This window comes from Choloepus didactylus, chromosome 2, assembly GCF_015220235.1.
Source record: "Choloepus didactylus isolate mChoDid1 chromosome 2, mChoDid1.pri, whole genome shotgun sequence".
Lineage (NCBI taxonomy): Eukaryota > Metazoa > Chordata > Mammalia > Pilosa > Megalonychidae > Choloepus > Choloepus didactylus.
The window spans coordinates 29,396,354-29,420,617 of record NC_051308.1 but is presented as its reverse complement, the minus strand read 5'-3'; the positions used below and the strand labels follow the sequence as shown (position 1 = coordinate 29,420,617).

Sequence of the window (24,264 nt, the reverse complement as noted above, 5' to 3'; positions counted from 1 at the left end):
TAATGTTTCCACATATTAGTGAAGGTGCATCTGCATTCCACATCACCTCACTCTGATCTGCATTTTCTGGATCATATATCCATGTAACTATAACCTAAAAAATAGAATATGTGTTTGTATTTCCTCACATTTTGTACAAATTTCATTTTTAGTTATGAAAAAAGATAAACATAAAACATTTTAAAATTTATTTTCAAAATACTGATTTTCTCATTTTTAAAAATCAAAAGCAATATGTGTTGTTTTAAACAAATGAAACAAAAGTCCATAAGAAGTGTGAAGGAAATTTAATAATATTTCTCTAACCCCTGAGGTAACTAATGTTAAAACTTCATATGAATGCTCATATGTCTACCTCTACTGTGTATAAGTTCTTCTTGCTCCCAGGGCTGAGTGCATCCTCTGGCCCTAGCTCATCTGGGAAGGGCTTATCCTTCTGCAATAATCCACCTTCAGATTTTATTTTGTCCATAGCTCCTTGGGTCTCTAAAGGAAAGTATGATTTTTAAAAGTTGATCAGGTGATTTCTTGCTGTTAAAGTGGGAATGAATATCTTTTATGTCTCTCTATGTCTAGGTAATTTTATTACTGATTTCTAATTTAATTGCATTATGATCAGAGAACATACTGTGTATGATTTCAGTTCTTTGAATTTTGTTGAGATTTGATTTATAGCCCACTATATGTTCAATTTTTGTGAGTGCTGTATGTGTGTTTGAAAAGTATATATATTCTGAGATATTGAATATAGCATTCCATACATAATTTTTGAGATATATATATATCTCAAAATCTCCACTCTATTAGGTCAAGTTTGTTAACTGTTACTGTTCAAATACTCTACATTCCTTCTGATTTTATATACACTTTGAAAAAACAGTTTCTTAGTGTGGTTTTTAAAATCTCCTACAATGATTATAGATTTGTCTACTTCTACTTATATTATAGTTCAATCACTATTTGCTTTAGCTGTTCTATGGCTATGGCATTAGATGCATATTACAATTTAAAATAGTTCTATATTTTAGGTTAACTAAAACATCATAAATGTCACTCTTTATGTCTGGTAATGCTTTTTGCCTTAAAGCATACTTTGACTGATATCAAGATAGCTATACAAACTTTCTTTTGATTATTTTGAATAGGGCCAGGGATCCACAATGGGAGCACAGCCAGCTCCGTACTGCTCCAGGGTGGGGTCAGGGGAGGGGCCAGCAAGGGCTCCAAGGGCTTCTCCTACTAAGAACTGCATTTTCCTGATTTGGCACTTGTCCAGTTACTGCAAACCTTCAACTGTTTTCCATAGATTTGAGGAAGATGGCTCTGCCGGTTTGTGGAGGTTGTTTAAAGATTCTGTGGGGAACAGCCCCCTGGAATGTCTTATGCTGCCATCTTGGTCCAGAAGCTCCACAATATATTTCTTGATAGACGTCTAGGTTGTTTCAAGTTTTTGGCTATTAAAAATAGATCTGTTATGAATGTCCATGTATGAGGATTTCTGTGGACATATGCTTTTATTTATTTTCAGTAAATCTCTAGCGTTAGCATCAAAGAGTCATATGGTTTAGAATTAACTGCCAAACAGTTATCCAAAGTGGTACTTACATTTTACACACTTAGCAGTGATTTATATTTTAGTTGCTTCACATTCTTGATAACATTTGCTAATATCTGTTTTTTCAATTTTGGTTACTCTAGTGAGTTTAAATGTGCATTTCCCTGCTGATTAAAGATTTTTGAGCACCTCTTCATGAGTTTATTGGCCATCCATATATCTCTTTTAATGTGTGTTTTCAAATCTATCACACCTTTTTAGTTTGATTTGTCTTCATATTATTGATTTGTAAGGGTTCATTATATATTTTGGATAAAAGTCCTTGTCAGATATATGTATTGAGAATATTTTCTCCCAGTCTGTGACTTACCATTTTGTTTTCTTAGTGGTATCTTTTGAAGAGCAAAAGCTTTTAAATTTTTATGAAGTTTAGCGATTTCTGTGTCCTAAGAAATAGTTGCCTACCACAAGGTCATGAAGATTGTCTCCTATAATTTCTTTAGAATTTTCACTGTTTTAGGCTTCTACATTTTAGTATATAACCCATTTCAAGTTAATCTTCTGTACAGTGGAGGGTTGATGTTCTTTTTTTTCCCAGAAGATTAAGTTGTTTCAGTTAAAAAGGCTATCCCCCCCAACCCACGGAGTGAATAATTTTGACACTTTTGTAAAAAATCAGTTGATCATATTGTGTGGGTAAATTGCTGGAAAATCTTTTATGTTTCATTAATCCATTTGTTTAATCCTACACCAATATCCTTGTCTTGAATACTGTAGCTTGTAGCAAATCTTGAAATCAAGTATTGTAAATCCTCCAACATTGTTCCTCTTTAAAATATTATTTTATTTGCTACTCTAAGTCCTCTGTACTTCCACATGTATTTTAGAATCAAATTGTCAATTTCTACAAGAAAACTTGTGGGATTTTGTTTGGGATTGGGTTGACTCTGTGGGTCATTTTGAGGAAACTGACATCTTAACAACATTGAATCTTCCAGTTTATTAAGTCTTCCTTTATTTTATTTCTCTTAGGAATAATTTATAGTTTTCAATGAACAGATTATTCACATACATTGTTAAAAATTTCCCAAAGTAGTTCATATTTTTTATTCTAATATAAATATTATTTTAAAAAGTTATTTCCCAAGTTTTTGTGGATAGTCTATTAAAATATAATTGATTTTTGCATATTGATCTTGTATCCTCCAACCATACTAAACTCACTTGTAAGTTCTAGTAGGTTTTTTGGGGGGCTGATGGTGGTGGTATAAAATTAGATACCTTAGAATTTTGAACATACGCAATCAGATCATGTGCAAATAAGGATAGTTTTACTTGTTCCTATCCAGTCTGCAAGAATGTTGTTTAATTTCCTTGCTTTATTGCACTGGATAGGATTTCCAGTATGATGTTATATAAAACATGTCTTTTCTCAATCTTAGGTGAAGAGCCTTTAGTCTTTCTGGATTAAGTATGATATTATCTGTGAGTTTACAAAGATAAGTTTTATCCAGTGATAAAGGTCCCTTTGATTCCTAGTTTTCTCAGGGTTTTTATCATGGATGAATGTTGAATCTTGTCAAATGTGTTCTCTACATCTAATGAGATAGTCACATGTTATGCTGTAATATGATTAATGGATTGATTTTTTAAAAATATTAAGTCAACAGTGAATTTCTTGGATAAATCCCACTTTGGTCATGACATATTATTCCTTTTATATATTACTGATTTTGGTTTGCTAATATTTTGTTCAGGATCTTTGCATCTAAGTAATTTTCTTATAATGACTTTGGTTTTGGTATCAGGGTAATTTTGACTTCAAAAAGAAAATTGGGAAGTGTTTAGTCCTCCTTTATTTGCTGAAGAGTTTGTGTAATATTGGTATTATTTCTCTCTTAAGTTTTACTATAATTCCCCAAAGAGCCATCTAGGCCTGGTGTTTTCTTCATCGCAAGGCTTTGAATTACAAATTACATTTCTTTAAAAACAATAGGGCTGTATTAGTTAGGGTTCTCCTTGGAAACAGAATCAATGAGAGATGTCTCTTATTATCAAATTGTAAAAGTGACTCACGCAACTGCGGGAGCGCATGAGTCCAAATTCTGCAGAGCTGTCAACAAGCTGTCAACTCCAAGGAAGACGTCCGACGAACTCCTCAGGAAACGAACCGACAACTTAGACGAACTCCTCAGGAAACGAACCAGCAACTTTGAAGAACTCCTCAGGAAACGAACCGACAACTCCTCAGGAAACGAACCGACAACTTTGATGAACTCCTCAGGAAACGAACCGGCAACTTCGAAGAGCTCCCCAGGAAAAGCTTCACTGAGCAGCTGAAGAAGAAGTGAAGGTTCTCTAACCGTCCGGCTTATAAGCCTCCAACTGATCACCCGGACCAAATCCAGCCAATTGCATTCTCTCACTGTGGAAGCACGCCCCTTGATGAGTCATCAGTCAGCTGCAGTCAATTGACTGATGATCTGACAAACCAACCAGCCTCAAATAGCCTCACAGGAATCGTCAGGCCAGTGCCCGCTTGACCAGACAGCTAGGCCACCTAGCCAAGTTGACACATGAACCCAACCATCACAGTCCACCCCTTGTCAACTTGGCAGTTGTACACATCACCTAAAATCATATCTTCAAAATGAACGTTACAGTTTATGCCATATGATAAGGGGATAAGACAGAGAAGAAAGCAAAAATATTTTCTTCACAGACAAATACAAACATAATCATCACAAAACGAGGAGGAAATATTCATATCATCATAGTCCTCGTTTCTGTAACTGGTCACGTGGCCGTAGTTCATATTTATCACGACCTTCTTCCACTACCCATTCCATGTTCCCTTTACCCTCAGCAAGCACTTCAGCTGGCCGTGGTTCTTTGCCTGGTGGGGTGACCCAAACCTTCATTCCTGAAGTTTCTTTGCCATTGGTATTCCTGCCTGGATTGGGTTGATGCAGTTTTCCATTGACTTGAATCACGGGGCATGGTAGTACTAAGAGACGGCCCAGGGGATCTCCTGTATTCCAGGAAAACTCTTCTTTACTTCCATTGTGTAGTTGCAGTGCTATTTCCCCTTGATAGTCAGGATCAATCACCCCAGCCAGTACAGTAATCCCCTTACTTGCCTGTTGATTCAGAGGCATAAGAAGCCCAAAGTGGCCAGGTGGCAGCCTTAACTTCCAGTTCAATGGGATTATTGTTGTGTTTCCTGATGGAAGCACTCCTCCTTTTGGAACCAAGACTTGTAGACCAGCAGAGCTTAAACTTGCAGGGACAGGAAGCAAACATTTCCCTAGTGGATCACTAGGAGTGATAGTGAGTGGTGCTACTCCTGTTTCCACCCCTTGATTCCTGGACCCATGAATCCTGGCTATGGGAGAAACAGCACCATAGAGTGGACGCTGATTCAGAGCATACACAGCCTCCTGGAGAACACTGCCCCAGCCCTGCAAGGTATTGCCACCTAGTTGGCACCGTAATTGAGTCTTCAATAGGCCATTCCACCGTTCTATCAACCCAGCTGCTTCTGGATGATGGGGAACATGGTAAGACCACAGAATTCCATGAGCATGTGCCCATCCCCTCACTTCATTTGCTGTGAAGTGGGTTCCTTGGTCCGAAGCAATGCTGTGTGGAATACCATGACGGTGGATGAGGCATTCTGTAAGTCCACGTATTGTAGTTTTGGCAGAAGCATGTAGTGCAGGGAAGGCAAACCCATATCCGGAGTATGTGTCTATTCCAGTAAGAACAAATCGCTGCCCTTTCCATGATGGAAGTGGTCCGATATAATCAACCTGCCACCAGGTAGCAGGCTGATCACCCCGAGGAATGGTGCCATATCGGGGACTGAGTGTGGGTCTCTGCTGCTGGCAAATTGGACACTCAGCAGTGGCTGTGGCCAGGTCAGCCTTGGTGAGTGGAAGTCCATGTTGCTGAGCCCATGCATAACCTCTATCCCTACCACCATGACCACTTTGTTCATGAGCCCATTGGGCAATGACAGGAGTTGCTGGGGAAGGAGGCTGATTGGTATCCACCAAACGGGTCATTTTATCCACTTGGTTATTAAAACCTTCTTCTGCTGAAGTCACCCTCTGGTGAGCATTCACATGGGACACAAATATCTTCATGTTGTTTGCCCACTCAGAAAGGTCTATCCACATACCCCTTCCCCAGACTTCTTTGTCACCAATCTTCCAATCATGTTCCTTCCAAGTCCCTGACCATCCAGCCAAACCATTAGCAACAGCCCAGGAATCAGTATACAGACGCACCTCTGGCCAGTTCTCCTTCCAAGCAAAGTGAACAACCAGGTGCACTGCTCGAAGTTCTGCCCACTGGGAGGATTTCCCCTCACCACTGTCCTTCAGGGATATCCCAGAAAGGGGCTGCAGTGCTGCAGCTGTCCACTTTCGGGTGGTACCTGCATATCGTGCAGAACCATCTGTAAACCAGGCCCGAGTCTTCTCTTCCTCAGTCAACTGACTGTAAGGAACTCCCCAAGATGCCATAGCTGTGGGCTGGGCAAGAGAAGGTAAGGTGGAAGGAGTGGGGGCCATGGGCATTTGGGCCACTTCCTCATGTAACTTACTTGTACCTTCAGGACCTGCTCGAGCTCTATCTCGTATATACCATTTCCATTTTATGATGGAGTGCTGCTGTGCACGCCCAACTTTATGGCTTGGTGGATCAGATAACACCCAGCTCATGATAGGTAACTCAGGTCTCATGGTAACTTGGTGGCCCATGGTTAAGCGTTCTGTCTCTACTAAGGCCCAGTAGCAGGCCAACAGTTGTTTCTCAAATGGAGAGTAGTTATCTGCAAAAGATGGTAAAGCTTTACTCCAAAATCCTAAGGGCCTGTGTTGTGATTCTCCTATAGGAGCCTGCCAAAGGCTCCAAACAGCATCTCTATTTGCCACTGACACTTCCAGCACCATTGGATTAGCTGGATCATATGGTCCAAGTGGCAGAGCAGCTTGCACAGCAGCCTGGACCTGTTGCAGAGCCTCATCTTGCTCCGGTCCCCACTCAAAACTAGAAGCTTTTCTAGTCACTCGGTAAATGGGCCGGAGTAGCACACCTAAATGAGGAATATGTTGTCTCCAAAACCCAAAGAGGCCAACTAAACGTGCCTCTTTTTTGGTTGTAGGAGGGGCCAGATGCAGCAGCTTATCCTTCACCTTAGAAGGAATATCTCGACAGGCCCCACACCACTGAACACCTAGAAATTTTACTGAGGTGGAAGGGCCTTGTATTTTTGTTGGATTTATCTCCCATCCTCTGCCACGCAAATACCTTACCAACAAATCTAGAGTAGTTGCTACTTCTTGCTCACTAGGTCCAATCAACATGATATCATCAATATAATGGACCAGTGTGATGTCTTGTGGGAGGGAGCAATGATCAAGATCCCTGCGGACAATATTATGACATAGGGCTGGAGAGTTGATATAACCCTGAGGTAGCACGGTGAATGTAAACTGCTGGCCTTGCCAGCTAAATGCAAACTGTTTCTGGTGGTCCTTGCTGACAGCAATTGAGAAAAAAGCATTTGCCAGATCAATAGCTGCATACCAGGTACCAGGGGATGTGCTGATTTGCTCAAGCAATGATACCACATCTGGGACAGCAGCTGCAATTGGAGTCACCACCTGGTTAAGCTTACGATAATCCACAGTCATCCTCCAAGACCCATCTGTTTTCTGCACAGGCCAAATAAGAGAGTTGAATGGGGATGTGGTGGGAATCACCACCCCTGCATCCTTCAAGTCCTTAAGAGTGGCATTAATCTCTGCAATCCCTCCAGGAATCCGGTATTGCTTCTGGTTCACTACTTTGCTAGGCAGAGGCAGCTCTAGTGGCTTCCACTTGGCCTTTCCCACCATAATAGCCCTCACTCCAGGAGTCAGGGAACCAATGTGAGGATTCTGCCAGTTGCTGAGTATGTCTATTCCAATTATGCATTCTGGCACTGGGGAAATAACCACAGAATGGGTCCGGGGACCCACTGGACCCACTGTGAGACAGACCTGGGCTAAAACTCCATCAATCATCTGACCTCCATAAGCCCCAACTCTGACTGGTGGACCAGAGTGACGTTTTGGGTCTCCGGGAATTAATGTCACTTCTGACCCAGTGTCTAATAATCCACGAAATATCTGATCATTTCCTTTTCCCCAATGCACAGTCACCCTGGTAAAAGGCCGTAGGTCCCCCTGGGGAAGGCTGGGAGGAAGATTAACAGTGTAAATTTTTGGCAGTGTGACAGGGTCCTTCTCCAAGGGTACCCGGCCTTCCCTTCATTCAAGAGGCTCTGGATCTGTAAACTGTCTCAAGTCTGGGAATTGATTAAGGGGCCGTGACTCTCTGTTTTTGTAATTCAAGGGAGATTTTTGTTCACGTGGCCTAGAATTCTTCTGCTTATATAGTTCAAACAAGAATTTAGTCGATTGCCCATCTATTTTACTACTTGGTACTCCATGATCCACTAGCCAACACCATAAGTCTCTGCGAGTCATATTATTTTGATTGCTGCTTTGAGCCTGTTTTCCATTACGGTAGCCCTGTCCACCTTGTCTGTGGCGATTAACTGTAGCCACTTGGCTTCTGCTGACTCGGGACCCGATTATCCCCATTGTGTTTAAGGATTCCAGTTCAGTGACAGCAGTTGCTACAGTAATATCTGACCTACAGAGAAGGGCGACTACAGAGCTCTTCAGGGATGATGGAGCTAGTTTCACAAATTTATTCCTTACAGTCCTGGTAAAAGGTGTGTCCTCTGGACATTCCAGGGCTGTGTGAGCAGGTTTTCCATGATAAATCCACTCTAACATTCCAATCTCTCTAAGCCTTTGAATCCCCTCCTCCACATTATACCAGGGCAGTTCTGGCATTTCAACTTCTGGTAATGCCGGCCACCTTTTGATCCATGTTTCAGCCAGCCACCCAAACAAACTGTTAACACCCTTTCTAACCCCTCGAGCTACAACATTGAATGCAGAATCTCTGCTTAGTGGGCCCATATCAGTAAATTCAGCCTGATCCAACCTTATATTCCTTCCACCATTATCCCACACTCTCAATATCCATTCCCACACATATTCCCCTGGTTTCTGTCTGTATAAGTTGGAAAACTCATACAGTTCTTTTGGAGTATAGCGTACTTCCTCATGGGTCACACTTTGTACCTCACCCTTTGGGGCTTGTTGGGACTTGAGCCTAGTTATAGGTCTTGAAGCAAAAACTGGTGGTGGGGGTGGGTCATGAAAAGAGTTAGAATTATCTCTCAAGCCATTCACCTCAGGGCACTCTGTTGCATTTTCATCTCTTAAAACAGGATTAGTCTCTCCAGACAAAACAGTGAGGGCTGCTTCCTCAGGGGAGGTGATTACAAGATTAGCAGGCATTGAAGGGTCAATCTCCTTAGGTGGGAGTTGAGTGGCAGGCTCCTTAGGGCAGACTGGAGGCAGAGAAGCTGTTTCCCCAGGACAGCCCTCTACAGGTAAATCTAACAATGACCCAGCAGAATCCAGGGTTCCAATGTCCTCACTGTCATTATTATCAATCCATATGTCTCCATCCCAAGTTTCTGGGTCCCATTCTTTTCCAATCAATGCCTTTACTTTAACAGCAGACACCCTGAGAGGTTGAGATTTTAGTTTACGCTGTAAATGTGCTACTCGCACAATAAGAGACTGCGTCTGATTTTCAGAAACCTCCAGTCTGCGGGCACAGGAAATAAGATTTTCTTTCAGGGCACAGATGGAACCCTTTACATCTGTCATACGGCATTCAAGTTTTGAATTTGAAGCCTTTAGCTCATCCCTTTCTCTTACAACTGTATCCAAAGTATCTAAGAGCAGCCAGCCAATATCATTATACTTCTTAATACTGCAAAACTCTGTGAAAGTGTCGAAAATGCTGTCACCCAGAGCCTCGCTTCGTACTAGAGCACAGTTAGGAGAATCAAATGGTGCTATTTTGCATATTTCCTTTGCCAACTCCTGCCATGGACTCTTAGTACCCTCTTGATTATTGGAAATAGAGTCATTAGTGCCTCTGAATCTAATCAGAGTAGAAAACAAGTTGTAAAAGCCCATTTTAAGATTCCGTTTCTCAAGAACCACTCTCGGTACCAAGTTGTATTAGTTAGGGTTCTCCTTGGAAACAGAATCAATGAGAGATGTCTCTTATTATCAAATTGTAAAAGTGACTCACGCAACTGCGGGAGCGCACGAGTCCAAATTCTGCAGAGCCGTCAACAAGCTGTCAACTCCAAGGAAGACGTCCGACGAACTCCTCGGGAAACAAACCGACAACTTTGACGAACTCCTCAGGAAATGAACCGGCAACTTTGAAGAACTCCTCAGGAAACGAACTGACAACTTTGACGAGCTCCCCAGGAAAAGCTTCACTGAGCAGCTGAAGAAGAAGTGAAGATTCTCTAACCGTCCGGCTTATAAGCCTCCAACTGATCACCAGGACCAAATCCAGCCAGTTGCATTCTCTCACTGTGGAAGCACACCCCTTCATGAGTCATCAGTCAGCTGCAGTCAATTGACTGATGATCCGACAAACCAACCAGCCTCAAATAGCCTCACAGGAATCGTCAGGCCAGTGCCTGCTTGACCAGACAGCTAGGCCACCTAGCCAAGTTGACACATGAACCCAACCATCACAAGGGCTATTCTGATGATCTGTTTCTTCTTGTGTCAGTTTTGATAATTTGTGTCTTTAGAGGAACTTGTCCATTTCAATTGAACTATTGAAAATGACATAAAGCACATTAATGTTCCCTTACTAACTTTCCAATGTAGAATCTGTAGTGATGTTCCCTCCTCATTTCTGATTTTGGTAGTTTGTGTCTTCTCATTTTTGTCAGTCTAACTAGAGGTTATACATTTTATTTTTAAAGATCCAGATTTTGTTGTCATTGGTTTTCACTACTGTTTGTTTACTTTCAATTTCATTGTTTTCTACTCTATTATTTCCTTCCTTTGACTTAGTTTGGATTTCTTTTCTTTTTTTTTTTTTTTTTCTTAGCTTTATAAGATGGAACATTAGATCATTGAATTTCAATTCTATTTTCTTATGTAAGTAACCAATGCTATATATTTACCTCTAAGTACTCTCTAGCATTCTCCCACAAAAATTTAATATTCTGTGTTTGTATTACCATTCAGTTTAAAATATTTTCTAATTCCCTTTGTAATTTCTTCTTTGACCCATGGATTATTTAGAAACGTTTTTGTTTTTGTTTTTGTTTTTTTTTTTTTAATTTCAAAATGCTTGAGTATTTTCAGATAACTTTAAAAATCTAATTTCTAATTTAATTTCATTAGATTAGAGATCTGTATGCATGTAGTTGCCATCTGTTTATTGTCTTTGGTGACTTGTTTGTTCAAAACTCTTGTGCTCTTTATATATATTTATCTCTTATTCCTGAGTTGTGAGAATTACTTATATTATCTGGATAACAGTCCTTTATCAAGATGTGTTTTGCAAATACGGTATTCCAGTTTGTGGCTTGTCTCTTCATTTTCTTAACAGTATCCTACAAAGGGAAGGGGCTTTCAACAGATGAATTTCAAAATATCAGTTTTCTCTTTTATAGTTTGTACTTCTTGTGCCTTATCTCAGAATTTTTTTCCTCACTCAAGGTCAGAAAAATTTTCTCCTATATTTTCTACTAGAAGTTTTATTGTTTTAGGTTTTACATTTAGGACTACAATACATTTAAAAATATTTTTTATATATGGTACAAGGTATGTATTAAGTTTTTTTCCATAAGGATGTCCAATTTTTCTAGCACATTTGCTGCAAATATTATTCTATCTCTGTTGAATTGCCTTGGGCCTTTGTCAAAAAATCAATTGACAATATATATGTGTAAATATTATTTCTGGACCCTCTATTCTGTTCTATTGATCTGTATGTCTATTCTCTGACCAATACCAATTGTTTTGATTACAGTAGCTTTTTAGTAAGATTCAGAATCAGGTAATGCCCTCCAACTTTCTTCCTCTCTTTCAAAATTGTTTTGGCTATTCTAATTTCTTTGCTGTCCATACAAATTTTAGAATCAACTTGTCAACTTTTACAAACATCTTTCTGGGATTTTTAATGGAATTCTGTTGAAACTATAGAAAAATTTAGGGAGAACTGACATTTTAACAATACTGAGTGTTCCAGTCCATGAACATGGTTACCTCTCCATTTGTTTGTATCTTCTTGGATTTCTCCCATCAGTGTTTGTAGTTTTCAGTAGACAAATCTTGCACAATTTTTTTTTTTTTTAGATTTATACCTAAGCATTTCATGTTTTTGGTGCTATTTCAAATTTTTTAAAATTTCATTTTCTAGTTCATTGATTTTTGTATTTTTGACCATGTATCCTAAAATCTTGTCATTCTCATTTATTAGTTCTAGTGGCTTTTTTGTGGACTCTTTGGGACTTGCTATGTAAACAATCATGTCATCTGTGAATAGAAACAGCTTTATTTCTCTCTTTCCAATTTGAATGTCTTTTATTTATTTATTTTTCTTGCTTTATTACACTGCCTAAGACCTCCAGTGTGATGTCTAGTAGGAATTTTAAGAGTGGATACTCTTGCCTTGTTCTGAACTTAGGGAGAAAGCATTTGGTCTTTCACCATTAAGTATGATGTTAACTGTAGATTTTTTTATAGAAGTTCTTTATCAGGATGAAGAGGTTTCCTTTCATTCTAAATATATTGATAAATGCTGAATTTTGTTAGATGCTTTTTCTGCAACTCTTGAGATAATCCTATGGTTTTTCTTTTAACTTTGATTTTTTTTTTTTTTTTTTTTTTACTTTTATTGATATGGTGAATTATATTGATTTTCTAATGTATGTCACCTTGCATTTCTGGAATAAATCCTACATGGTCATGATGTATTGTTTATACAGTTTTGGATTGTTTGCAATAATTTTCTGTAGGATACTTCCATCTTAGTTTCATGAGACAGATTGGTCTGCATTTTCCTTGTGATTTTTTGATTTTTATATCAGGGTAATGTTGGACTCACAAAGTAATCAGGAAATGTTTTCTCTTCTGTTTTTTTTTTTTTCCTTCCAATTTGTGGAAAATTGGTATCACTTTTTCTTTGAGTGTTTTATAGAGTGCACAGTGATAAAATCTGTAGTTGGAGTTTTCTTTGAAGGCTTTCATTAAAATTTTTTTTAAATACACATGAGGCTATTAAGAGTTTTATTTCCTTTGTATAGTCTGGTTTGTGTTTTTAAGAGAACTTGACATTTCATATAAGCTATTGAATATGTTGCTCTAATATTCATAATATGCCCTTATTATTTTAATTTTGGTAGAACTGTGGTTATGTCCTTTCCATCACTTCTGATATTGGTAATTTGTGTTTTCTCTCTCTCCTTTTTAATCCTTTGACTAGATGTTTATAAATTTCATAGTTGTTTTCATATTAACATTTTGTTTCATTGATTTTCTCTAATGTTTTTCTATTTTCAATTTCATTGGTTTCTTCAGAATCTTTATTATTTATTTATTTATTTTTCTTGCCTTTGATCTAATTTGCTTTTCTTTTTGTAGTTTCTTAACATGGAAGCTTTGATCATTGATTTAAGACTTTTCTTTTAATATAGTTCCTACTACAAACTGTCCTAACTGCATTACCAAAATTTTGTGTTGTATTTTCATTTTCACTCAGTTTCAAAATATTTTCTAATTTCCTGTCTGACTTTGCTTTAACTAATGGGTTATGTAGAGGCTTATTGTTTAGTTTCCAAGTATTTGGGGGATTTTCCAGATACAATTTGTTACTAATATCTAGTTTTAATTCTATTGTGATCTGAGAACATATTTTATGTTTTCAATCCTTTTAATTTTGTTGAGAATATTGTCTATCTTGATAAATATTTCATGAGCACTTTTAAAGACTATGTCTTCCACTGTTCTTAGGTGGAGTGCTCTATCAGTCTCAATTACATTAGATTGGTTAATAATATTATTCACAATTTCTATAACCTTTACTTATTTTGTCTATTTGTTTAACAATTACTGAGAAAAGAGTGTTGAAGTATACAATTGTAATTGTGGATTTAACTCTTCTTCCTTTCAGTTCTATCAGCTTTTGCTTCATGTAGTTTGTAGCTTATATAAGCTCTGTTGTTTCATGCATATACATATAAGTGCATAAAGGATTGTTTTATCTTCTTGGTGAATTGACCCCTTTATCAATATATAATAACACTTTTTATTTCTGATGGCATTTCTTGTTCTGAATTCTATTTGTCTGATATTATTAAGCCATACTGGCCTCTTTTTTTTTTAATTAGTGTTTCCATAGTATATCCTTTTCCATCCTTTTATTTTTAATCTATGTATGTCTTTATATTTAAAATTGGTTTCTAGAAGATAGCATATAGCTGGGTCTCGCTTCTTTAAAAACATTTAATTCAAACTTCATAACCTCATTCTTTTAATTGAGATGTTTAGACTATATTGAATACAATTTTTAATATGGTTGGATTTAAATCTATCAAATAGCCAGTTGTTTTCTAGTTGTTACGTTTGTTTCTTGTTTAATTTTCTCTTTTATGCTTTTAATCCAAAAGGATTGAGTATTTTTTAATGATTCCACTTTATCTCTACTAGTGGTTTATTAGTTATATCAATATTTACATTAGCTATATCACCATATCATTTTACACATATAAAATCCTTACAGCAGTATGCTTTTAATTCATCCTTCCCACCCTTTGTGTTATTGTTGTTGTATAGTTTATTTTTACATGTATTATAATCCTCACAATACATTGTTACTATTTTTGTTTCAGCAGTTTTCTTCTAGAGTGACTAAAAAATAAGAAAAAAGTCTTTTATATTTTTCTACATTTTTATCTTTCCAGAGTTTTCTGAAGATTTATGTTTCTGACTGAAGAACTTCCTTTACCTTTTCTTGTAGAGCAGTTTTGCTGGCCATAATTGTCAAGTTTGGTTGACTTTCAAAATTATTGGTGAAATAATATTTTCTTATGACTTTAAAATTCCCTGCCATTGTTAGTTATACCCCCTTTTTACTATTAATATTCATTTTTGCCTTCCTTCTTTTTGTCCGTTAGTATGGAAAGCTTTTTCCATTTCATTACTCTTTTCAAGAAAACATTTTTTTTGGAATGATCATGTTTAAAATTTTTAAATTAACATTTTGCTTCTATATTTATTATGTTCATCCTGTTTTCTTTGAATTGTTTTAGTTTTACATTTTCTATTTACATGTTTTCCATTTTTATTTTAATAAACAAGTATATTAAATTTATAATATGCCAAGAATATCATGCTAAGGATGATTTTAGGTTAACTCATAAACTTTGATATTTATTTTGTTATTGTTCACTTCTAAATATTTTGTAGTTTTGAATGTGATTTTTGTCCCTAATCCTAAAATTGTGGTTCTGTTTTTAGAAATATGGTTGTACTTTCCAGACCTATTTTTTTGTTGCTGTTGTTGAAATATCACTTTTTTGATGTCTAATAAAATTGAATTCCTTCAGAAGACATGATATGTGTGATATCACTTCTTGGGAGTTTTGAAAACTTCCTGTTTGTGTTCTTTGTTTTGGGCAAGGAATTCCATATATCTCTAAGGATGTGTGTTAATCATGTTGTGTCATTTTTGGTCTGCTTAATTTAATGCCTTTTTGCTGGAAGAGTATTAAAATATTGCACTGAAATCACTCTTTGTAACAAGTGTTGATACAACTAGAGAATTCTCATACATCACTAGTGGGTGTGAATAATGCTACAAAACTTTTGGAAAATTGTCCAAGATTTTGTTTCTAGGAAGATCAAGAACAGGCAAAGCTAGTTTTTACTTCTGGCGGAGGTGGGTGTTGTTAGACTAGGAACTTTCTAGAATGGTAGAAATATTCTGTATGGAGATAAATACATGTGTGTATGTGTGTGTGCATGTGAAAATTCATCAAGCTGTACACTTTAAATACATTTCCATATTTAAAAAAAAACTTGCAGTATGATTATCTCATTTTTTCTTGTAATTCTTCAGTTTCTGCATTGTTTATTCTGAATATATAAAGATTATTTTTGTTATAGCTCTTGGTGTTTTTATCCCTTTTATCATAATATGGCATCCCTCTTTATCCTATTAAATCTGTTGGTTCTTATTTACATTGCCCTTATTTATTATATCATACTAGCTCCCTTCCTTCCATTTTATTGTGAACTTTTTAATTTCTTCTTTACAGTTCCTCCACCCATATAAACCCTCTATTGTCCTCTGTAATTTGAGTTAATGACCATTTGTATCCTTCCCCTTTTTTTCTCCATGTTACATAAGCATTTACAGAGAGATATATACAAACACATAAATCATGTGTACTTACAGGTTTTAAGAGTTTTTTAATATATAAAATGGGGAAATATTATCAAGTATACATCATTGAAATTTCCCAGCATTCACTCTCATGACTGAATAATATCCTATGGTGTGGATCTACTGAAATTTACTGATTGGTTTCTCTAATGAAAGAGATTTATTGTGGTGCTAGTTTTATTTTGTTGTTTTTTTCCTTTGTTTTGCCACCATTACAGTGCTGCAAAAGATAGATTCTTTTTCATGTAGCATTATGTACTGGAGATTTGTGGCATAGATTACCAGTAGTAGCAAAAGATAGATTCTTTTTCATGTAGCATTATGTACTGGAGATTTGTGGCATAGATTACCAGTAGTAGGATTTTTGATCCAAAGGGTTTGTATATTTTTTATTTTAAGAGGTGTTTCCAGATTACTTTCCAAATATGTGATAAGGCTTTAACACTTCACATTTTCTCCTCCCTTCCTTCCTTCCTACTTTCCCTCCATTCTTCCTTTATTCCTTCCTTCTTTCCTTTCTTCCTCCTTTCCTTTTGGCATTAGAGTTGAGTTGGATTCAAATAAGGGAATTTTCCATCTTTCTTTATGGTTGGGTGAAGCTATATTCTTAGGTACATAGAATGTCATAATTTATTTACCTTTGTAGGTTTTTCCTTTTCTCATGAAGTAATTTCCCTCTTTATACCTTCACATAACTTTTATTTTATACCCTTATTGTCACCCCAATTTTCTTTTGATAGTCTTAGCCTGTTTGTATCCTTTTCTTTTCAAGGTTTAAGTTCTCTTTGTCTTAAAACACATAACTTGTTATTAAAAGTAAGATTTCTGGAGTTGTCATTTAACAGGTCTGTTTAACACAATCACATTAATTTTGATTACTGATTTAATGAAAATGATCTCTCACATTTTATTTCAGTCTCTGTTTTCAATGATTTTTCTCCATTTCATTTTTCATTTTTATTGACTCCTATTGGATTGATAGCATTTTTAAATTCCACTTCCAGAGCACCATTCTTTAAAAATTATACATTTTATTTCTTTCACTTAATACACAGCTTTAAATTTTTACTTGCATCTTTAATATTGGCCAAATTTAATAAGTATCCCTATCCTGAATTTTTGCAAAGACCTTAGAATTATTTAGGTCTGTAATATGTATTCTACTTCTGGAAGTTCCCATCTATTTTCTATCTTCAGAAAGTCCTTAAAACTCTTTATCTACTGATAATACTCTTTCTTACTTTTTAGCCTTAAAAAGTATTTCTAGGATATCAATGGAGTTGGGGAAGGAGCACAAATGGACACATGGGGCTCTTCAATGTCTTAATCCAATAAATTTAGGAAGTTTACTTATTTTATTTTTACTGTTTCTTCTTTCCTAAAATCACCTCTTTTGAGAAAATAAAAATATCTATATAGATGTGTAATTTCCAATATTATTACCTATTACAATTTTAAAATTTTTAAATAAATTTCCCCATCATACATGTAATCTTCCTCTAATCCAGTTTTAAGACTTTTAATCTCAGAATCTCTTCCTCATCTACAATTATTGAGAATCCCAAGGAGTTTTTGTTTTATGTGGGTTTGATCTATCAATATTTACTCTTTAACAAATTAAAACTGAGAACATTAAGTATATTAATCAAATCATTTTTAAAACTATGATAAACACATTGCACTTAATATAACTAACATATTTTTTGAAAAATATCTATTTTCTAAAACAACAAAGAGTGGTTGTTTTACATTTTTCAAAATCTCCTTAATATCTGCCTTAGTAGAAGACAGCTCTTGATTGGTGTATGTTGTTTGAGTAGAAGTATGTGAAGAAAACCCATCCTCACACAGATATGTGGTTGGAAAAGGGAGGCCCTTGTGCACCCCTGAAAAATCTTGGGCAGGCCCAGTGGTCCTCAAGATCCATACCTGTTCTAAGCAAATTTTGTTGCAAAACTAATTTGGGAAATTCCTCTTCTGGTAAATATGGAAGATAAGAGAAAATAATGTAGCAGGGTTGCGTGAATGATATTACAAAGTTTAAAAATGTTTTACCTGGGTTAAATTGTGGAAAAAATTTCTGTTGGGAAAAAGAAGAAACATATTTTAGTAAACAACATGTTAAATATTAGTTTGAATATTCTTTCAATATACATGTTTCTAAACCTTTCAATATTCTCTTTATATTCCATTACAGCTACATAAACAATTTAAGGATAAATGTAAAGAAATCTGTATATGTCTATAATTAAATGTATTTGTTGATTCTCATGTGTCATTATAAGTGGCTGAAAGGCTTGAATTGCATGCTTCCTTAACAATAATGCAAGTTCACATAGCCAAAGTTGCATGATTAATCTTCAAAAATGTGATATTATCATACCACACTTAAAAGCCTATAGTGTTTACATATTTTAATTTATATCAGATACAAGCTCACCAACTATGCTGGTTGATTACAATTGGCAATCTGATAGGTCAGAAAGCTACTGTAAGTAGATACTATGAATGTTGACAAGAAAACTTGACCCAGAGTTCATAAAGTCTGAGGTTGATCAAGAAGATCCTTGGCTCCAGGGCTGGTATGTTCTTCTTTGTGTTATGCTACTTGTTAGAGGCCCTGGGAAGAAGAGAAGAAGAGGGTCACTGAATGAGTTACCAGTTCAAGGAAAATTCGAAGGCAAAAGGAGTGATGTATGAATAAGAAAAGAAAGGCTTTGGTATTGGTACAGAATCATTGTAAAAAGGGAGTCAGTGTTAGGTGACTTTAAAAGTGAAAACCTTAATTCCCATGGAAAACCAAAGTTATCAGTATTCTGCTCCATCTTTATCAGTTTGTTTGGCTTTCTTGAGTTGGTGCACAGGCTGAATGAAGTGCAGAGTGAGAAGGCCAAGGAGAGAACTCTGGATTACTGACATTTAAGGGAAGGAAAGAGAAAAAATGAGAGTAAATCATTGTAGAAATAGAAGAGAGTGCTATTAGGCAAGTCAAGGAATGAATTTCAAGAAGAAATGAGTGATCCCCAGTATTAAATGAAGTAGAGAAGTCCAATAAGGGGACTAAAAATAATCCATTAACTTGATAATTAACTTCAATAATTTTGCCAAAGCAGCAGACAGATAAGATAGTATGTAAAGAGTAGTGGATAGAGTGATGACGTAGAGAAGTGTCACATGGAATTTGGGAAAGATGGCAGGCAGCTTTAGCATGACTCTCTGGATTCTCTCCTTTCCTACTCTCTATTCTGAAAGAACTCTGAAGATACAGAAAGAAGAAAGCAAGAGAGTTTAGACGCTAGCATAGTACCCGTTCCATAAATTCCCCTCCTTAGGGTAAGAACTCTGCTTGAGGCAAACAGAGTCAATAGTATTAGAGATCCCAGGGATGACAGGCCTTGTGCCCTACTGCCAATCTGGAAACTCTGGGACCCACAAAATGGGACAGCTACAATCAGGGCTGGCTTCATGGGCATGCAACCTGTACAGTTGCACAGGGGCTCACTCTCAGTAGTGTTCTGTGCTTGAGGTATAATGCTCTGTAGTCATTGTCTTGAAATTCTTAATAAATTTTATATCTGAACTTGTATTTTGTATTTGAAGTCTGATGGGACAATGGAGTATGACTTGGGGGCTTAGAGCCTCGCTCACATGTGGTCCTTCCTCCTGCTGCCTCTCTTACTCTCTGGGACGAGTTCTTGACCACCCACTCATCTGTCCCCTGGCCCCTTGGGCCCTGCCTGGCCTCCCCCTCCTTATCCCCACCTCACAAGCTGCTGCTACCGTCTGTCTGGACTTAGGCTTGGGAAGGATCAGGACAGGGTATGTGTGCCCTGTGGCTTCTGAGAATGAGGCATGGCAGCAGCTGTCCCCACACCTGCCTGGCAGGACTGGGGTACAGCTGACAAAGGTCACACTTGCAGAGGTAAGCCTCTTGCCCACCTGCAATCCAGGTACCTGGCATATATCCCAGTGTGGAGGATGCATTACCCTTGGGGGTTGCCCTTTTGCTGTGGGTTGAGGTGGTCCATTGAAAAAGGAAGATACCTGGCTTGACTTCTTCATATCCTGTCCCTGGCTGGGGCATGATGTGTTAGTCCAGCAGCTGATGAGAGGGGAAACCCAGAAGCTGGTAGGCCACACACCTGCTAAATTATTTAGTGATACATTTGACCCATGAGTATCTCCATTTCCAAGGGAACATGACATTAAATTGCAAATTAAAGAAACAAAGCATGACAGGTCTCAAGAAAGACTGCAGAAGAAAGAAAAGCTTTATATTTCAGTTATATATCAGGTTTTGGCTATTCAGGACCCCTTGCTATTCCACAAGAATTTGATGATTGGCTTTTCCATTCCTGTAAAAAAAGGCTTTTAGAATTTTGATCAGGATTGCACTGAATCTATAAATTGTTTTACAGAATATTGACATCTTAACAAGACTAAGTTATCCAATCTATGAACACAGGGTGTTCTGCCATTTATTTAGGTTTTATTTTGCTTTATTAGAGAAGTTACTGTGTGTTTGTGAGGAGTGGGGGGCGGGGGGAGGAAAACCTCTATACTTGGTGTGTAATTTTTCTGTAAACCTAAAATTGCTCTAAAAATAATGTTTATTGTTAAAAAATCAGTATTTAAAAGTAAATTGTATTCTATACAATAGAAAGACTAGTTAGAAAATGTAATTCTAAAAAAGTGATTATTTACAATAGCAAGAAAATATAAAGTACAAATGAAAAAGTTTAATAAAAATGTCTAGGCACCTTTATAAAAAAAATGACAGAACTTTATTGAGTGACATGTAAAAAGACATAAATAAGATGATATTTATTGTATTCTTGACTAGAAAAGCTCCCCAGACTGACTAAAATATCCAGACCAATTGTAATCAAAATCCCAACTGGGGTTTTTATGGAATTTGACAAGGCAATAAAAAATATATAAGGAAGACAAAAAGGCCCAAGAATAGCTAAAATTATCCTGAAGAAGCACAAGAGGTGGGAGAGGAGAGGATGATACTGTCACCAAGATTTTTTATATGAAGTTATAGTAATAATGATACTGTAATATTTGTGAAAGTATAGACAAACAGATCAGCTGATCAGGAAAGCCAGCCCAGAAAAAAACCAATGCACACATGAGAAATTGATCTATGATGGAGCAGACATTAGAGATCAATAGATTATCCAATAAATGGACCTAAGAAAATTAATTATTAATGAAGAAAAAAATAAAGTTAGATCTGTTGCAAAAAAAAAAAAAAATAGTGTATACAAAAACTAATTCCAGGTGGATTAAGGATTTAATTGCGAAAGGCAAAATAACATACAACTTCTAAAAATCTATATAGGAGACTATCTTTATGATCTTGGAGGTAGAGAAAGATTTCTTAAATAAGATTTAAAAAGGCACAAACCCATGAAGGAAAGAATTGATAAATTCATCCACCTTAGTAAAGACCTCTGTTTTTCCAATATGAAGTAAAAAGCTGCATAAACTAGGATGAAATATTTTCAATATTTATAAATGACAATGGATACATAATTAAAATACATAATGAATTCCTAAAGATTATTATGAAAAATAAGGAAAAATGGGTAAAAAATACTCATTTAACAGAAGAGGAAAGACAAATAAATGAAATAAGCTCATAAATGAAATTATGCTCATCATTAGTAATTTGGGAAATGAAAATAAAAACATAATGACAATTTTATTTCTTCCAGATTGGAAAAAATTAGAGTCAGACAATAGCAAGTGTGGCACAGTGGGACTTTTCATCCACTGCTGATATCGTTATAAATTTTGACAACGTTTTCAAAAAACATATAGGCAAAACCTAGTAAGTTTGAGCATGTACAAGCGACTCTACTATTAAGCAATACCTTAGAGAAAGTTTCATTTTTCTAACTAAAATGTACATAAAAATCACTACAAGATCTTATTAATAGGCACATTCTTATTCAGTTGGTCTGGGATGATGCCTGAGATTCCACACTTACAACAAGTGATGCCAGTGCTGCTGATCCTCAGACCACACTCTGAGTAGCAAGCTACTACTAGATATGTTCAAGATTGTTCATAACGTCATTTGTAATTGCAAAAAAAAAAAAATATACAAAAAATTATATCAGCAGCAGACTGGACAAAATAGTCATACAATGGAAGTACAGCAGTCACAATGAAAGAACTAAAGATTTTGTTTAAACAAGATAATATAATATTTAGAGAGGAGTCTCAAAAAGATGACATATAGAAAAAAAGTCACAGAAGAATATGTGTGATTCAATTTACATAACATTCAAAAACTGACACAACTAAACAGTTTATTAGAATCAGATATATTTTGTAAAACTAAAAAAAAAACAAGAAATCATTATATGGTATTCAGGATAGTGGTTAACTCTTGGGAAATGATCAAAGATGCAGTCAGCAGAGTATAAAAGAGATTCTAAGGTTTTGGTACTTGTTTTATTTCTTGACTTAGGTGGTGGATACATGGGTATTGACTAATCATTATACCTTAAATGGTATGTTTACAGGTGATTGACTGAAAATTTTTACAACATATAAAACAGAAACACTTGTAGCCCCTACTGAGTTCTCTCTTTTGGGCTAGTCTGCACGCTGGATAGATGATTCTCCTTCTGTTCCTGCTTTCATGGACAGATCATATCTGGATCTGAGTAGTCTGGAGGCCCATCTCTTTCTGTCTCAGCTTTTGGAGCTCAACATGTATAAGTAGGATTGGTAACCCATGAAATTCACTCTAAATGTTTTCTGATGGTTCCCAAAGTCTCCCCATGGGGAGAAGTAGAAAGTAGCTCCTTTGGCCACAGAGACAGGTCCTATTCTCAAATCAAGTTGTGCCAGTAATTTTTATCCCCAAATGTGCCTTTGTCTATTTCTCTATTGGTTCAGAACCCATAGGAGGAAACTAGGTGATTGGCACCCCTGAAACCCATAATAAGTACAGAAGCCTGAAGTTTCTTGATTGGCAGGGACTCAATCCTTGCTTCCTGGTAAGACTCTGGGAAGGTGGCAGAAATAGAGGGGAATGGTTAAATGTGTGCATCTGGGTGGGAGTTGCTGAACACTAGTTTCCAAGACTTTCATCTGTCTCAGGATCTTCAGCCCCAAAATTGTACAAAAACTTGCAGAACCATCTGACTTTAAGGGAGCATGTGGACTAGGACAATGAAGCTATCAGCAATAACCATGCTTTACTGAAGACATGAGTATTCTGATTGATTCTGATCAGGTCATGTGCCAATTCCTCAATAACAAGTCAAATGAAATGTGGAGCTGCAGAATCAGTACTAAAAAAAATCATACGAAATTAAAAATATTATCATAGAATAGAATAGGGGAGTGAAGTTTTCCTACAAAGGAAAAGATTCTGAGTAGATAAAAATCTAAGATTTTTGTCATCTTGAGGACAGGGACCACATAATATAGTTTTCTTATCCTACAGAATGCTTGGGCTATGTCTTGACTATGATACTTAAAAATTTTCTGACTCATTGATACCTCTTACTTGTTGAATGATTTTGTAATGCAGTAATTTTTTTCTTATACCATATTTCCCTTCTTAGTTATATTTATTCAGTCTCATGTTAAAATGGGTTTGAAGAGTGATCCAAGACAAACAGAGTTTTTGGAATGAAAGTAATGGAAAGAGAATAACTTTGTAGTCAGAAAGACCAGTCATTCCAATGCTGTATTTCAGTAGCTGTGTACTTTTGGCCAAATTATTTAACCTATTCAAACTTATGTTTCCTCATCTATAAATCAGAGATAATAATACTCACAATTATTATAATTGAGAGAGAATGTATATAAAGTACATGTCCAAATAGTGGTTTCTATTGTTATTCTTGTTGTTTGTTCTTCAATATTAGTTTGGCTGTATTTTTGAGGATATCTTGGTTGGTGAATGAAAGCTTGTATGGAAACCATAATATAGTTAATTTGTGGTTAATTAAAAGGTGAAGCTAAACACTTTTAAAAAGCATGAACAACCTTTGTATTCAGTACTATATTACTTACTGTGCTGGTTTTAATCTATTAAGTCCCCCACAAAAGCCATGTTCTTTAATGCAATCTTGTAGGGGAAGACTTACTGGTCTTTTGATTAGGGTAAGACCTTTTGATTAGATCATTTCCATGGAGGTCTGACCCCACCTATTCTGGGTGGGTCTTAATTAGATCACTGGGGTCCTTTAAGAGAGCTCACAGAGAGAAGGAACTCAGAGAAACTGAGAGAAACATTTTGGAGAGAAGCTAAGTTATGTAATCCAGAG

General features: G+C 36.3%; 1 protein-coding gene across 7 annotated transcripts in view; it reads right to left on the bottom strand.

Moving 5' to 3' along the window:
* Positions 1 to 24,264, bottom strand: part of CATSPERE (catsper channel auxiliary subunit epsilon) — a 244,006-nt gene that overhangs the window by 196,880 nt on the left and 22,862 nt on the right. For 3 of the 7 annotated variants that reach the window (XM_037822416.1, XM_037822373.1, XM_037822378.1), the window contains exons 6-7: positions 18,020 to 18,044; positions 17 to 94 (exon numbers count right to left, since the gene is read on the bottom strand). In XM_037822416.1, the coding sequence (XP_037678344.1) occupies positions 17 to 43 (27 nt within the window). In that variant the 5' untranslated portion in view covers positions 44 to 94; positions 18,020 to 18,044. Of the gene's footprint in view, positions 1 to 16; positions 95 to 18,019; positions 18,045 to 18,404; positions 18,585 to 24,264 lie in introns of those variants that run through there. The other 4 variants (XM_037822401.1, XM_037822411.1, XM_037822384.1 and 1 more) reach the window with 3 other exon arrangements.